Below are 15,965 nucleotides of genomic sequence, written 5' to 3'. Positions count from 1 at the left end.
GCTCAAGCTCAAATGTGCATTTCCAAAAGAATAAAGATTTAAACATAATAAAACTGTATTTCACCCTTTCGATAAAAATCCTAAAAAGGAATAAATCAAACACCTATGCCTGATTACCTCAAACGCTGTCTGATGCACCCGAGTGCACCTTCACAAAATATTCATTGATTTTAGCGAAATGGTAGAAAATCGGACCAATCGCATAGTTTATATACATTGTGGGGGTTGCTCCTTCCCAAATAACATGAAAAACTGTATCAAGCATTTTCTAGCAAAGGAACGGAGAAAAAGATTACAAATAGACTAAGTGACATCAGTTTGATTAACCTTATTAGATGTATGTATTATGTCAAATTCTTACATTTAATCAGAAAGAAAATTCAATTACAAATATAACTGCCAGGGGCGATCATCAGGGTCCAAGCACCAATGGACACCAAATCTTATCACGTGGATTTTACAGCAAAGTTCATCTTGAAACTTCACTGATTGTTTGTGTTTGATGAAGCAGGTCACAGGAACACACAACTGACTTCCAAAGAGAATCACTTAGTGTTAGATTAAATTTTTTTAAGACATGTGATCATAATATATGTGGTGTATTTGTGGACTCATATTAAACTTCTACATTTACTACATCTACATTTTCAATGGCCAGTATCACACTTGCTGATATTCTATATTCCTCAGTAAAAGAATGCATTTCAAGGCAGGTTTCGTTTGCTTTTTGCAAAGTAAGTGACCTACTCGATAAAGTAAGCTTCCACATTGTTAAAACAACAATTACGATATCATAACCGATACAAATCACACAACCCTAACCTGATATTGTTTCACCTTTTAGGGTGCTGAAATAAGATTTGATGCTAATGTGCAAATTGTTAGGGATGGATTGATCTTAGTAACTCCTTCCGTAAACATTATAAACACAAACATGTGATAAAGACAGATACACACCCTGGTGGGAGGGGTCTCTCCCATGTGGTGGTCTTTGTGTTGTGATCCACATAGTAGACTCGTCCATGAGGGAGAATTCGCTGTTCCCAACTACAAGAGATAAAAAACACTAAGCAGACCGAAACGGCATGTGTTGAGGTTTAAATTCAGCTGCAGCTCTGTGACGTACCCAGCAGGCAGTGCATCAGTGGTGTGTGTCTCTGTGGCTGTACTGCTCTGGTCAGCGGAGGATGGGGTCTCTGTGGCTGCTGGCGGGGCAGAACTGTCCATCTCAGCCGAGGGGGTTGAGCTCAGTGAGGGGGAGCCATTAGCAGCCGTCTCACCTTTACCTGAGCAAAGACCAATGAACACCATCACACCAAAGTAGACCACTAAAAGAGTGTTTACTAGGGCCTAAGTAGGACGATATTTATATATTATGTCTAGGGCTGTCAGTTTAACACGTTAAAATTAAAATGGAAAAAATAATGCAACTAAAATATTTTAATGCAGTTAACGTACTGGCCCCGCCCCCAGACCTGTACATCATCTTATATTTCATACAGTTGACTGTTGACAAATATGATGCACGGAAACAACTCCTTAAATGCAGTTATGCCCTAAAATTCAAGATATTGGGGCAAAAATGCTCCCGTATGAGTTTTTGTTTCATATTTATATCATACGATAAGCGATATCACACGAGCAGCGAGAGCAGTATTAAACGAGTGGTGATTTTGTCCGGAATATAAGGAGTGCAAGTGTGATTTTATACAACAGTTTAGTAAATAAGAAGTTAATATTGTTTTATATTTTAAACCCAATATCATGTTATGAACATATTAGCTGTAAAGCCACAGCAGAACTGTTGTGCAGAGACGTACAGTGAGCAACACAGCGGTGTTTAGTTTCTGAATGAATCCGCGTTTTGAGCGAATGGTGTGAATCAACGATTCAAAGACCCATACATAAACAGAGCCATTTACTTAATTCCTGAATGAATCAGCCATTTGAACGAATCGAATGAATGAATGACTCTTAAAAGACATTTACTGCCACCTGCTGGCAGATTTAGTTTTTTATTTAGAGTATCATATCATTAAAAAAATAATAATAATAAAAATAAAAACAATAAAGGGATAGTTCATCCAAAAAAAATTTTTTATTCTGTCATCATTTACTCACCCTCATGTCGTTTCAAAACTTTCTTTTGTGGAACATAAAAGAAGGAATTTTGAAGACTGTTGGTAACAAATCCGTTTTATGACTTTCACTGTATGAACAAAAAATACTGAGATGTTTCTCAAATTATCTTCTTTTATGTTCCATAATTTATGTTAGGCTGTTGTAGCCTAAATGTTTATGTATAATAAATTATATTTTAAATCAAATAAAATATTTCTTTCTAAAGCTACAGTTTGTAATGTCTACTTGATACTTTCTCATTTAAAACAAAAATAGCTTTAAATAATATTTTGTAGGTATTTTCACAGTAAAAATTTTTATTTTTGACACGTCGTGTAATTAATTAGATTAAAAATTTTAACTGATAGTCCTAATTATGTCATCATTTACTTCCACTCATTTCATTCCAAACCCATAAGACTGTGAAACACAAATTAGGATATTTTAAAACGAAACCTGAAAGGTTTCTGTCCCTCCATTAAAAGTTCAGGTAACCAAAACATAAAAGATCCAAATATAGGTTATTAAAAAGGCATTATTTGAGCTTCCGTGTTTGCCAAATATGATGCATCGTTGTAAAAAAAAAAAGGTGTAGAAATAATTTTCTTTTAGAAATTGCTAGTAAATTTCACAAATAATTACAAAGAAATGGCAAGCAACACATTGAATTGAATGTGAAACTGTGAAGTAGAAGAACTGAAGTAGTACAAACCCGATTCCAAAAAAGTTGGGACACTGTACAAATTGTGAATAAAAACAGAATGCAATGATGTGGAAGTTTCAAATTTCAATATTTTATTCAGAATACAACATAGATGACATATCAAATGTTTAAACTGAGAAAATGTATCATTTTAAGGGAAAAATAAGCTGATTTTAAATTTCATGGCATCAACACATCTCAAAAAAGTTGCGACAAGGCCATGTTTACCACTGTGTGGCATCCCCTCTTCTTTTTTATAACAGTCTGCAAACGTCTGGGGACTGAGGAGACAAGTTGCTCAAGTTTAGGAATAGGAATGTTGTCCCATTCTTGTCTAATACAGTCTTCTAGTCATTATTTGTCGAATAATTACAGAAGAAAAATCTTCATTTGTGTTTTGAAGATTAACCATAGTCGTATGGGTTTGGAATGACATACAAAAAAGTAAATGATTACATCAGTGTCAATCAACTGAGATTTTGCTATATGTTTTATATTGCGGACAGGAGTTTTTAAAGCGGACACTGGCACATCAGAGGAATAAAGAAGCATGGATGAATGAGAAAATAAAGGGTGGGATGCGCTTATTATTAAAAGCACAACAATTCTTACTGTCCTTACACGTTTTGTCAAAATAATAGCACATCTGTGAATTAACTCAAGAGACCTTCATCCGCCACTGGATACCTTCCTTGGGCCAGGTGCGCGGACCTTACAGCTGTCAAATGATTAATCCCGATTAATTGCATCCAAAATAAAAAATGTTATTTACATAATATATGTATGTGGACTGTGTATATTTATTATGTACATATAAATACACACACGTACAGTATATTTACAAAATATTTACATGTATATACATTTATATTCTTATTATATTATATATAATATATAAACATAACATTTTTCTTAAATATATGCATGCATGTATTTGTATTTATATACACATAATAAATATACACAGTACACACACATATGTAAACAAAAACTTTTATGTGTGAGTGTGTGTGTGTGTGTGTGTGTGTGTGTGTGTGAGCGTGTGTGTGTGTGTGTGTGAGCGTGAGTGAGTGAGTGAGTGTGTGTGTGTGTATCTGACCAGCACTGCTCAAGCTGCTGATGGCCGTCTTCGAGCAGTGTGTGTCGTCTACAGCTTCTCCGTTCAGCTCTCCATTCGTGAGAACAGCTCCTCTGATGTCCGCTGGAGAATCTCCACAAGAACCCACAGAATGAGCTAAACTTCTGGAAATGTATAAGAGATTCATATCAGACACAGCGTTGTTATTGAACATATGCGTGACGGTTATTTCTGTGTAGTTCCTGCCATGCCTCAGTGAATATGTTTAATTATGGGTATGTCCAACCTACCTGGACATGGAGCAAGTATTTTAGTAAACATCCTGTAACACTCCCACGGAGGGTGCACACAATTTGCTAGATTGCCCAAGCCAATTCTATTATTTGGGATCTTAGGCCTAGACTGACTAGATAACGTTTACGACCAAAATTTTTAAGTAACACATTTGCTTGCCAGTCATGATTATTTGTGACATACTGGTGGGTTTGGCAACTCCTGGTTTGATAGAACTGACCGTTTTGTTCTTTTAATTATAAAAATAATAAAAAAATAAATTTAAAAAAACTAACACTAGCTTGCTCTATTCTATATGTTTTCTTTTTATTATATAATAAAAAATAAAAAAAAAACTTGCTATGTATGCTGCGTTAAGCTAACTCAGACTTGTTATAGCACTTGCATATCATTGCTCTTTTGTTGATTTTGATTGCTTTCATTGTCCTCATTTGTAAGTCGCTTTGGATAAAAGCGTCTGCTAAATGACTAAATGTAAATGTAAAAATTGCATAAAGCACCTTTCAGTGTATTCAATTCACTGGATTACTCAAAAATATTGGTCATACCACTAACCCCTAACACCAACAGCCCATTTAGGATATCATGCACAGAAAACAAGGCTGTGCTCACCAGGACATTAGAGAGACAGGACAACAGAAGACATGAAGCAGGAGAAGCAGAAACTACATAATGAATAATCAGTGATTAACAACGGTACAAAGAGAGATATTTGTGCTGACCGTCCACGGGGGCTGCTGGTACTTGAGCTCTCCTCACTATGATTAGACCTGCTCGAGTGAACCATCTCTGCACAGACAAAAATACACAAAACATCATTAGGACTGATTCACATTCATCAAGCAGAAAGGTTTGCCATTCCTACTCGGTGACCATGTGTTAAAAACCAGTGATGCATCTAAAATGACCTACTTTTCATGACTGCATGATTGATCATTTCTCATATTTGTTTTACAAAAGCACAAAAAGCATCTAATGCTCCAAAAGGTACAGAGACACCAAAGCACAAATTGGAAAGCGCTGGTCATAATATTACTCAGAAAACATCATGAAGTTGTAGTGATCTGCATTAAAATGTGTTGTGTGTTGAGTGACACAATATAACAGAATATATTGAGAGAGAGCTGACAAACATACTATTACGCCCATGCATATGAGCTCAGTTCTGGTTTAATTCTGGTTATATTCAGTTTTCAGCATTTACGTCAGATGTTCATGTAATCTATTGTACGTTACTGTCTAACGTCTCTTAGTTTAATATTTAAGAGAGTTCACTCTCGTGTCCTTCTAAGGGTGTAAGAAAGACACCCTCATGTTGATCCAAACATGAATGACTTCCTCTCTTCCTTGGAGCACAAAAACGTGATGTTTCTGAGATTTGTTTTTTCCCCCGTATAAATGTCCATATGACTGGTGTACTATAGTTCAAGCCTGATCATGTCATATAATACTTATTATAATATTTCTGTCTGTTTCTCACACAAATTTGTTGTTCAATATATGGAAAACAACAATCAAAATTTCTCCTTTTCTGAAAATTGTAGTTTGGAATCCCATGAGAGGAAAATTCTTGGATAACCATGGCTTTAATACTAACATGCATCTGAAATTTAACTAAATATATTTTGACGCTGCTTATGTTGTTGCTCTTAATGAATCATGTGTTTGCATTTTCCGTTTTAAGTAGTTTAACATGAAAGTATCGGTTAATAAAAGGCTTGCACTTGTAAAACTCAAATGGAGCAGCATTAAACCTTTTATTACAAAAATCACAAGTTATTGTAAGAACGTTTGAGACTTAGTAAGTTTGAGCAAACGTTTCTGTTTACTGAATGTGTGTGCCATCCTGTCGTTCCCCAGGTCTGTACACAAAGAACTGTTTATGTAGTGCATGCGTTTCAGAAAAAAACTGCCAGGGGAAATGAGGGAAAACATAAAACCTTCAGAGCGAACAGAGGACCCTAACAGACCTGCACACACTCAACCTTTATCCACCGCTGAAGGTCAAACACAAACTCACACGCCGAGAGAAAACACACTCCAGATCTTTATACTGTACGTGGCTAAAACCAGGATTTGAGAGCCCATAAGCATATGTGTGTACAATGAGTAACTGAAAGATAAAGTTTCAGTTTTTGAACAACAAAATCATATGCAACAGATGATTCATCTCCAGAACAACATTAGACACGTGCATAAGAAACATTTACACTCAGAGCTTGTGTTGGTGTTTATTACAGCCTCATTCATGGTTTAAGCAGCTCCAAACACGTCCATATTTCAAACTGTGTTTACAAAAAAGACTTTCACAAAAAAATGCAACACATGCATTCGACCTAAGTCAGAGAAATTTCAGAATGACTAAAACTGCATGAGTGGCATATTAAATGTAGGACTGACAATTATTTGCTCATCAATTAATTTGTTGATATCTGTAGTTATTAGTGCTGCAAAATGATTAATAAATCGCATTCAAAATAAAAGTTTGTTTACATACTATGCGTGTGTGTACGGTGTACATTTATTATGTATATATAAATACACACGCATATGTATATATATTTAAAATATTTGCATGTATATATATTTATACTTGTATATAATTTATATATAATTTATATATATAAACAAATATATTATATATAAATCTAACATATTTTTCCTTAATATATACTGTATGTGTGTGTATTTATATATACATAATACATACACACAGTACACACACATATAGTATGTAAATAAACTTTTATTTTGAATGTGATTAATTGCGATTAATCGCGATTAATCGTTTTGCAGCCCTAGTAGCTATGCAATATTGGTCATATATTTTCTCAGCTAGTTTTTTCTCCCATAAATGACAATCTTTGCACATGAAACCCAATAAATAGCAGTAAAATCTTTTCCAGTAAATGTACTACAAATGTAGTTCACATAGACTGATGCTTTCCGTCTTTTACCCAAACTGCTATGATTGACAGCTGTTTTCATTTTAGCATCTATCCATATTGACAATGTTTTTATTTGAGACAGAATGTGGCAGGAACATCTGTAAACTAAAGGCACAACACGACTGCTATGGACACAATGCAAAGGACATCTCTGTTTACAAATGATCTCTAAACAGAAAAATGCTGTCATTTTCCAAGCTGTATTAGTGAAAATTGTCTTTGATGCTTATGTACTTGCCATTTTGTTCAAAATATTCAGAAAAATCTGACCTTTATTGAAGTGACTTTTTTTTCTCCAAAACGAGTACCACAAATTACTGGCATGACTAAAAATTCCTAACTAAAACATTGATTATGAATACTTCAGTGGTGAGACATGACTTCTTCTTTCGGTTATAAATGTGAGGTGACCAAATTCCTCTTTTCCATTGTGTTGGAGAGCTACACAAATCAGGAAATGGCTAAAGTAAAATGAGCCAAATTGTTGAATTTCCATTATTAGAGCAATAATTAGGGAGTTAAAATCTATTGGAGATGTTAAGAATCAGCCTGGAAGAGGACAGGTCTTCACTGACACCACACACAGCGAGGAGGATGACTTGAATGAACAACAAGTTTCACATAATAATGATTGCATGGTTTATTTGTACTTATGCACCAATTGTACTGATATTGGTGTAGGGAACTGTGTGTTTATGTAAGGAATTACTGACAACAGGCTGTTAAATCATTGAAAAATGAAGCACAACTCGGGTGGTAATGTGGCCACGAGGGGAAGACGGCTTCAAAAATATCAATACTACCACCTCACTACTAAAAAATGTCATGCACCTCTTCAGTAGCAAAGACATTTTATTGAAGTCGTGGGGCAGCACTGACCACAAGCCTTTGTTGCATTAATTTCTTTGTGCACAACGGTCTGCATGTGTGTGTGTGAGTGAAAGAGCATGCTTTGATAGACAACCAATCATCCTACTGTTAGTGATATTTATTGTCTGTTTTTTTTTCTGTGGTAATTCTTTAACTGAAATAATTTGGCAAAGTGATACGGAACTGTAATGTCGGAGCTACTTTAACTACGCAGTTATTGCGTGTAAGCCAATCAGATTCGAGCATTCTAAAATTATCAAGCAATAATTATGCAAAATGGTAAGGCTGTGCGATATTGGAGTAAGCCTTAGAGACGGGGTGCCAGAACAAACAAACACAGCTGGCAGTGTCTTCAATTAAACAGCATTAGTCTGCTCGGTTGTCTGCTGCAAGAATGCCAGTGTAATCTGAAACTGTCTGTAACATACTGGGTATTATTACAGTCATCATAATCAATTATTAAATTATGGAATCGATGCATTGAATTTTCAGTAGTGCTGTCAAACGATTAATCGCATCCAAAATAAAAGTTTTTGTTTACTTAATATATGTGTGCGTACTGTGTATATTTATTATGTATATATACAGTGGGGAAAAAAAGTATTTAGTCAGCCACCAATTGTGCAAGTTCTCATTTTCTGGAATTTTTTTTCTCATTTTGTCTCTCATAGTTGAGGTATACCTATGATGAAAATTACAGGCCTCTCTCATCTTTTTAAGTGGGAGAACTTGCACAATTGGTGGCTGACTAAATACTTTTTTGCCCCACTGTAAATACACACACATGCATGTATACATTTAAGAAAAATATGTTACATTTATATATTAAATATATTTATATATGATATAATTTATATGAATATAAATATATACATGTATATACATGTCAATATTTTCAAAATATATGCTGTATGTGTGTGTGTCTTTATATAGACATAATAAATATGCACAGTACACACACATATATATATTATGTAAACAAAAACTTTTATTTTGGATGTGATTAATTGTTTGACAGCACACATTTTCAGATACATTTTTACACCCCTTGCCCTGTATAAAATTGTGTAGAAATGTAGTATTTATGCACATCTTCCTTAAACCTTGAGTATGAGTGTACACATCTTCATTATATTCAAATGTTTTTAAAGGTAAACAGAATTTTTATACGTATTATTAGTCATTAATGCATAAATATCTATTTAGGAATTAATGTTTTTGAGCAGTCACACCACATTTTAATTCAAATCAATATTTCATGCTGACATATTTATTTATTTGACAGGTAGCTGTATAACGAAAAATGGTATCTGTGAGGATTTCCAGTCAGGATGTAGACCGTATCATAGTACTGAGACTGCTCTCATTAGAGTTACAAATGACCTGCTCTTATCATCTGATTGTGGTTGCATCTCTCTATTAGTGCTATTGGATCTTAGCGCTGCGTTCGACACAATTGACCACAACATTCTTTTGCATAGACTAGAAAACTTTGTTGGCATTAATGGAAGTATATTAGCATGGTTCAAATCGTACTTATATGACCGCCATCAATTCATAGCAGTGAATGAAGAGGTATCATATCGATCACAAGTGCAGTATGGAGTACCTCAAGGCTCAGTACTAGGGCCGTTACTCTTCACACTTTACATGTTACCCTTAGGAGATATCATCAGGAAACACGGTGTTAGCTTTCACTGTTATGCTGATGATCCTCAGCTCTATATTTCTTCGCAACCTGGTGAAACATACCAATTTGAAAAAATGGCGAAATGCATAGTCGACATAAAAAACTGGATGATGAGTAATTTCTTACTGCTAAATTCTGAAAAACAGAGGTGTTAATTATAGGACCTAAAAACTCTGCATATAATAACCTAGAACTCTCTCTAAGACTTGATGGCTGCTCTGTCAATTCTTCGTCATCAGTTAGGAACCTAGGTGAGCTATTTGATAGCAATCTCTCCTTAGAAAGCCACGTTTCTATGCAGAAATGCAGAAATGTTAATCCATGCGTTTATGACCTCAAGGTTAGATTATTGTAATGCTTTATTGGGCGGTTGTTCTGCACGCTTAATAAACAAACTCCAGCTGGTGAATGCATGAAAATGCAGCAGTTAGAGTTCTTACTAGAACCAGGAAGTATGACCATATTAGCCCGGTTCCGTCAACACTGCACTGGCTACCTATTAAACATCGTATAGATTTTAAAATCTTGCTTATTACTTATAAAGCCCTGAATGGTTTAGCACCTCAGTATTTGAACGAGCTCTTGTTACATTATAGTCCTCCACGTCTGCTGCATTCTCAAAACTCTGGTCATTTGATAATACCTAGAATATCAAAATCAACTGCGGGCGGCAGATCCTTTTCCTATTTAGCTCCCAAACTCTGGAATAACCTACCTAACATTGTTCGAGAGGCAGACACACTCTGTCAGTTTAAATCTAGATTAAAGACCCATCTCTTTAACCTGGCTTACACATAACACACTAAAATACTTCTAATATTCAAATCCGTTAAAAGGATTTTTTAGGCTGCATTAAGAGACCAGGACAACTAGTTGAGCCCCAGATACAGATCCCCTGTAAATACCTTGTCTCAGATGACCACCGGGACAAGACCACAGAAACCAGATGAATCCTCTGCACAATGTGACATTGCTGCAGCCTGGAATTTAACTGCTGGGATCGTCTGGTCAGAGGAGAACTGGCCCCCCGACTGAGCCTGGTTTCTCCCAAGGTTTTTTCTCCATTCAGTCACCGATGGAGTTTTGGTTCCTTGCCGCTGTCGCCTCTGGCTTGCTTAGTTGGGGACACTTCATTTCCAGCGATATCATTGACTTGATTGCAAATGATTGCACAGACACTATTTAAACTGAACTGAGCTGGATGATGACATCACTGAATTCAATGATGAACTGTCTTTAACTGAAAAATTAGTGTTTACTATTGTCATTTTGCATTATTGACACACTATTTTCCTAATTAATGCTGTTCAGTTGCTTTGACACAATCTGTATTGTTAAAAGCACTATATAAATAAAGGTGACTTGACTAACGAGTAAGATAATCTACAACACAAACCCCACTATTTCGTTATAGGTATTAGGGTTGCAAAGGGGTGGAAAATTTCCGGTAACTTTACAAAAATCCTTGGAATATTCCAAAAAATCCTGGAAAGTTTCCAAACATTTCTGGAATATTTCCGAATACACCTCGAAATATTTCCGAAAGTTCCACCTTTTTGCAACCCTAGTTAGGTATATGACATTAACAGGTTGGGGTTTAGCCATGGGAACATTTTGCAGGCAACATCTCAACCATCCCATCCATGGAAAATATAAAACACTTTTGAAAACGTGTCCCTTGAATTTCAGCGGTTCAGAGACTTCTCTCCTCATGGCTTTAAATTAACATTAAATAGCTATATGTTGACTGACTGCTGTGTGGATGGCACACGTTTTACCATCTAGAGACAGTCGTTCACAAACTAAACTCAGGATACCAGTCTTTCTCCAGTAACCAGAGTTGGGAAGGTTACTTGGGAAATGTAATAGGTTACAGATGTTACCCTATTTAAAATGTAACAAGTAGTGTAACTAATTCAATTACTTTATTAATGTAACTGATTACATTTGATTACTTTTTGATTACTTTTCTAACTTTCTAATCAATGTTTTGAACTGTTAATCATTTTGAAACATGTAAAGCAGGCCGGGTTAACCTTACAGTAGAGCTCAACACTGATTACTGTCAGACTTTGAAAATCCTTCATCACTCGAATTAAGATCATAATAATTTAATTTTAAAACACAGCCACCACAAAATCAGACTATCACATCTTTTTACTTTGAGATCATTCTGAGGTTAAATACAGATTTATCTTCATAACAAGATATAGTTTAATAGCTATGATGCTGTTTTTGAAATCAAATCTTTGCATAGCTATGACAGGAAACACTGGCATCTAAAAAATGCCTTGGAAAACCAGTTAATCTTAAAAAAAAAAAAACATATACATAAACCCAAATAGGAAATAAAACAGTTATAGAATAAGCATGTGTCCTAAACTCCTGAAACATTGGTGTCTCATATTTTAAAGCAATCAATGCAATTTGGGAAAGAAATCAATAAAATCTGTATCTGTGTGAAAATATTCATTTGTAGCCCCCTTTGCAATCGTTAACATTTTCCTAAGCAACTGTAATTTAATTACATTTTGTAATTAAATGACGTACTTCAGTTACATGTAACTAGTTACTCCCAACACCGGCAGTAACAGACTCAATCTAGCAGCCGTGCACTGTCTAACTGACACATGGCTGCTTCCCAGAGCAATTTATTTCCAAGCAAAATGAGTGTGCATGAGTCTGAACAGATTAGGATTGTGAGTGGTCAGAAAACCCAGTGACCTCCTGGGCTGTGTTTGTCAGCTGTGAGTACACAGAGGAGAAAAGCTCTCTTGTGAGCTTTCGCTGGGCCTCCTCTGGTCAGATTCGACTCTTTCCATCCCAACCCCTCTCACCACAACCTCCTCGATTCCTGCATTTAGTTTAGGTGGAGTCACAGTCAAGGCTTTGCGCACTCATGAATGTGCATTTGTTCATGTGTTCTACGAGTGTTTTCTATGAAGTGTGCATGTGTGTCTGTGAACAGGACTTACTGTCTGGGGCAGCGCTGCCATTGGGCAGAGATCCTAGATCAACAACCAGGCCATCCAGACAGACGTTGAGCTCACCTCCTGCTACAACCAAGCCTTTGTTCTCGGTCTGTAGAACCAGACTGAGCTGAACATTCTCCACTGCCAGTCAAACAGATACAGAAAGAGAGAGATTTAGAGCCAGCAAATACATTTGTTTTTCAGTTTCTTAAAACCTACATTTCATTTACATTCATGACATTTTATTTGACTGATTCTTGGTTTTGGCAACACACTCAGTAGTTCATATTTTGTGTTTTAAAATAGCAGAGTAGAAGTGAAACTGGTTTAAAAGGGTTTGAGGGAGAGCTCAGCTGTTCATTTCAATCTATCCCATATTAGAGCATGCACTGACATAATCATAACTGCTGTCGGAAACTTACACAAGAACAGCACACATTAAAACACTATGTCTTTATCTTCTTAGGGAAGCGTTAAAGAATCAGTTCAATCAAAATTAAAATTCTGTCACGATTTACCCTCATTTCCTGTATGAATCTCTTCTATGGAACAAAAAGGACATTAAACGCATCCTGTCTTGTATAAATAAAATAAATAAAAACTGTCTGATGATAAAAGTTCAAGAATTTTTCTAAACAATGTGAAGGAGACAGCTGACTCAGAAACAACTTGACCAAAAAAAAACTAGGACTAACATTGTGGAGTGACGCTGCTCCAAATCAAACCTCAAAACCTTTCAGGAAAAACACTGCACTGAGCTGAAAGGAACATGTGGTAAGTTTGTACAGACTCTGTCAAAAGACCCAGCACTGCAAGATAATTAATTACAGGAGGTCACATATTTTCAATCAGAGACTTTTCCCCTTCTAGTATAAAGCATTAAAAAAATTCAGTTAGGTGTTATGAACTGTCTGAGGTGATTAGCACAGATTTGAACCTTAATATTAGGGCTGGGAAAAACTACTTGTTGATTTTTGTGATTGATATTTGTTGTTAAACACATTAAAATAATTAATGCAATTAACACAGATTGTTTTTTCAATTCCTATAGATTTGAGTCAGGGTAGCGTGGCATTTAGTGTTTGACAGGAATGAAAACGAGGCTGTGAGTGACAGAATTACAGTGTGTTCAGTGGATTGTAATGTTGTTTAACAACATGCCAGCTGATCAGCTGATGATGACACTTTTTCCAAAAAACTAATATACACTCACGGTATGCTGTAATAATACCCAAAACTCATATACCTGCATTTCTGATGGCATTGATTTTGCCATTACTTGTAATTGGATTATTACAATTAATGGCAACATTAATTAGGGCTGCACGATTATAACAAAAATCATAATTGTCGATTATTCCCTTGAAATTGTAATCACAATTTACATTGAATGATGTTTATACCATTGTTTGATGCAAGTGCATGCCATATTTTTATATGAAAATAAGCTGAAAACACTACCTGAAAAACTTGCTTTTCTATAGTATTAAGCCTCAAATGTCAATTATACATCAGATTGGTTTATTCTTTAAATTATAAAAAAGTAACAATATGAATGGTATTATAATGTTATAATAAAACTAAAATTAAAATGGGAAAAACCCTTAAGATAACATGTAGAAAGAAAAAAACGCATCTTAAGTGAGCAGAATAACATAAGTGGACTTTGAACGTTTAATTGCTGCTTTGAACGATTACGTAATTGTAGCATCCTTAATTGTAATCGCGAATAGAAATTCGATTAATTGTGCAGCCCTAACATTAATGTTTGGAAATGTAAACTGATATTTCCGGTAACACTTTACTTGAAGGGGTGTGCATAAGACTGACATGACACCTTCATAATCATGACATGACACATGTCATGAATATGAAGGAGGTTTTATGCATGTTTAGGACAACTGTCATTAAGTGTCATTCGCTCAGTTATGTCATTTTTAATGCAAATATGACATTATTTGACCTAACCCTACCCCTACCCTTACCCCTAACCATAGCCCATAACAAAGACATCTCAAACAATGTCATCTTTGCATTAAAAATTACATAACTGAGCGAATGACACTTAATGACAGTTGTCATAAACATGCATAAAAACCCTTCATATTCATGACATGTGTCATGTCATGATTATGTAGGTGTCATGTCATGATTATGAAGGTGTCATGTCAGTCTTATGTACACCCCTTCAAGTAAAGTGTAACCATATTTCCTACTGACACACTACTGCAAAAGATTGACATAACTGACTTAAAACTAGGGATACTGGTATCGTATCGGTATCGGGCCCGATACTGAGCTCCTGTACTCGTACTCGTTCAAATGCCCCGATACCAAACGCCGATACCACACAGCATGTAATAAGCACCATATTCAAACAAAGAAACACCAACAACAGACAGCAGAATGGAGTTAAGGATGTCTTCTACGAAGTATATGTATGCAATGAATATAACGTTAAACATTTAGTATTAACGCCTGTATAGCTGATGTGCGCGAGCTGATAAACAAAGCACGGAACAAAGCAGTGGATTGAGCGCGCGGCGGCGCAGATGCGCGAGCTTGCCGAGTGAATATGCCTTTCTCACAGACATCACTGGAAAGTTTGTAGTTCGGGCGGATATGTAAAAAACACGTAAGTAAAACAATGCACAAGTTACTTAACGGTAGGGAGAGAGAAAATAAATAAATAAATAAATGCATTCTGATTATTTGCGGGTGGGTCGCGGGTTAATAAAATAAATCATTAATGATGCAAGTATTAACTACATTTTCTAAATTATGAACGTGTTTTAAATAGGCTACATAAATTTAATAAACTGTAAATTAACATTAAAAGTTATTCAACAAAACATTATTTAGTCAAGAGCAGTAAGGGATTTTCTCTGTCTTTTGTTGTTTGATTAACATTAATAAAAGACGGCACAGCTTTATTAGGCTGCTGTCACAAGACCTATTTCACGGATCCAATACTGATACCCATGCGTTTTATTTTGCAACTGTTTACATTAACTTAAGACAAACCCGACAGTACTTCCTCAATTTGGTACTCGCAGTACGCGCTTTGGATGTGACTGTGAGCGCACGCGCCTCTGGAGAGCGCGAGTACCGAATGGCTTAAAAAGACGTGAAAATAATTAGGGATGCACCGATATGAAAATTTTGCCCGATACCGATAACCGATTACTCTTTATTTTTGAAAGCCGATAACCGATATGTTGGCCGATAAATCTATATCCAAATTGTTATTTACTTTTTGAGAGCCTGATTACAAAAAAGGTTTCATCAT

The 15,965-nt window shown here is 35.6% G+C and overlaps 1 protein-coding gene across 2 annotated transcripts in view; it reads right to left on the bottom strand.

The window, feature by feature from the left end:
• Positions 1-15,965, bottom strand: part of wwp2 (WW domain containing E3 ubiquitin protein ligase 2) — a 60,768-nt gene that overhangs the window by 35,790 nt on the left and 9,013 nt on the right. For both annotated transcript variants that reach the window (XM_016244130.1, XM_016244131.1), the window contains exons 5-9: positions 12,680-12,817; positions 4,919-4,985; positions 3,924-4,066; positions 1,127-1,286; positions 958-1,047 (exon numbers count right to left, since the gene is read on the bottom strand). In XM_016244130.1, the coding sequence (XP_016099616.1) occupies positions 958-1,047; positions 1,127-1,286; positions 3,924-4,066; positions 4,919-4,985; positions 12,680-12,817 (598 nt within the window). The remainder of the gene's footprint in view (positions 1-957; positions 1,048-1,126; positions 1,287-3,923; positions 4,067-4,918; positions 4,986-12,679; positions 12,818-15,965) is intronic.

Source organism: Sinocyclocheilus grahami, unplaced genomic scaffold, assembly GCF_001515645.1.
Source record: "Sinocyclocheilus grahami isolate Dianchi unplaced genomic scaffold, SAMN03320097.WGS_v1.1 scaffold709.1, whole genome shotgun sequence".
Classification (NCBI taxonomy): domain Eukaryota; kingdom Metazoa; phylum Chordata; class Actinopteri; order Cypriniformes; family Cyprinidae; genus Sinocyclocheilus; species Sinocyclocheilus grahami.
The sequence above is the reverse complement of the archived record's forward strand: the minus strand, read 5'-3'. Positions and strand labels throughout refer to the sequence as shown.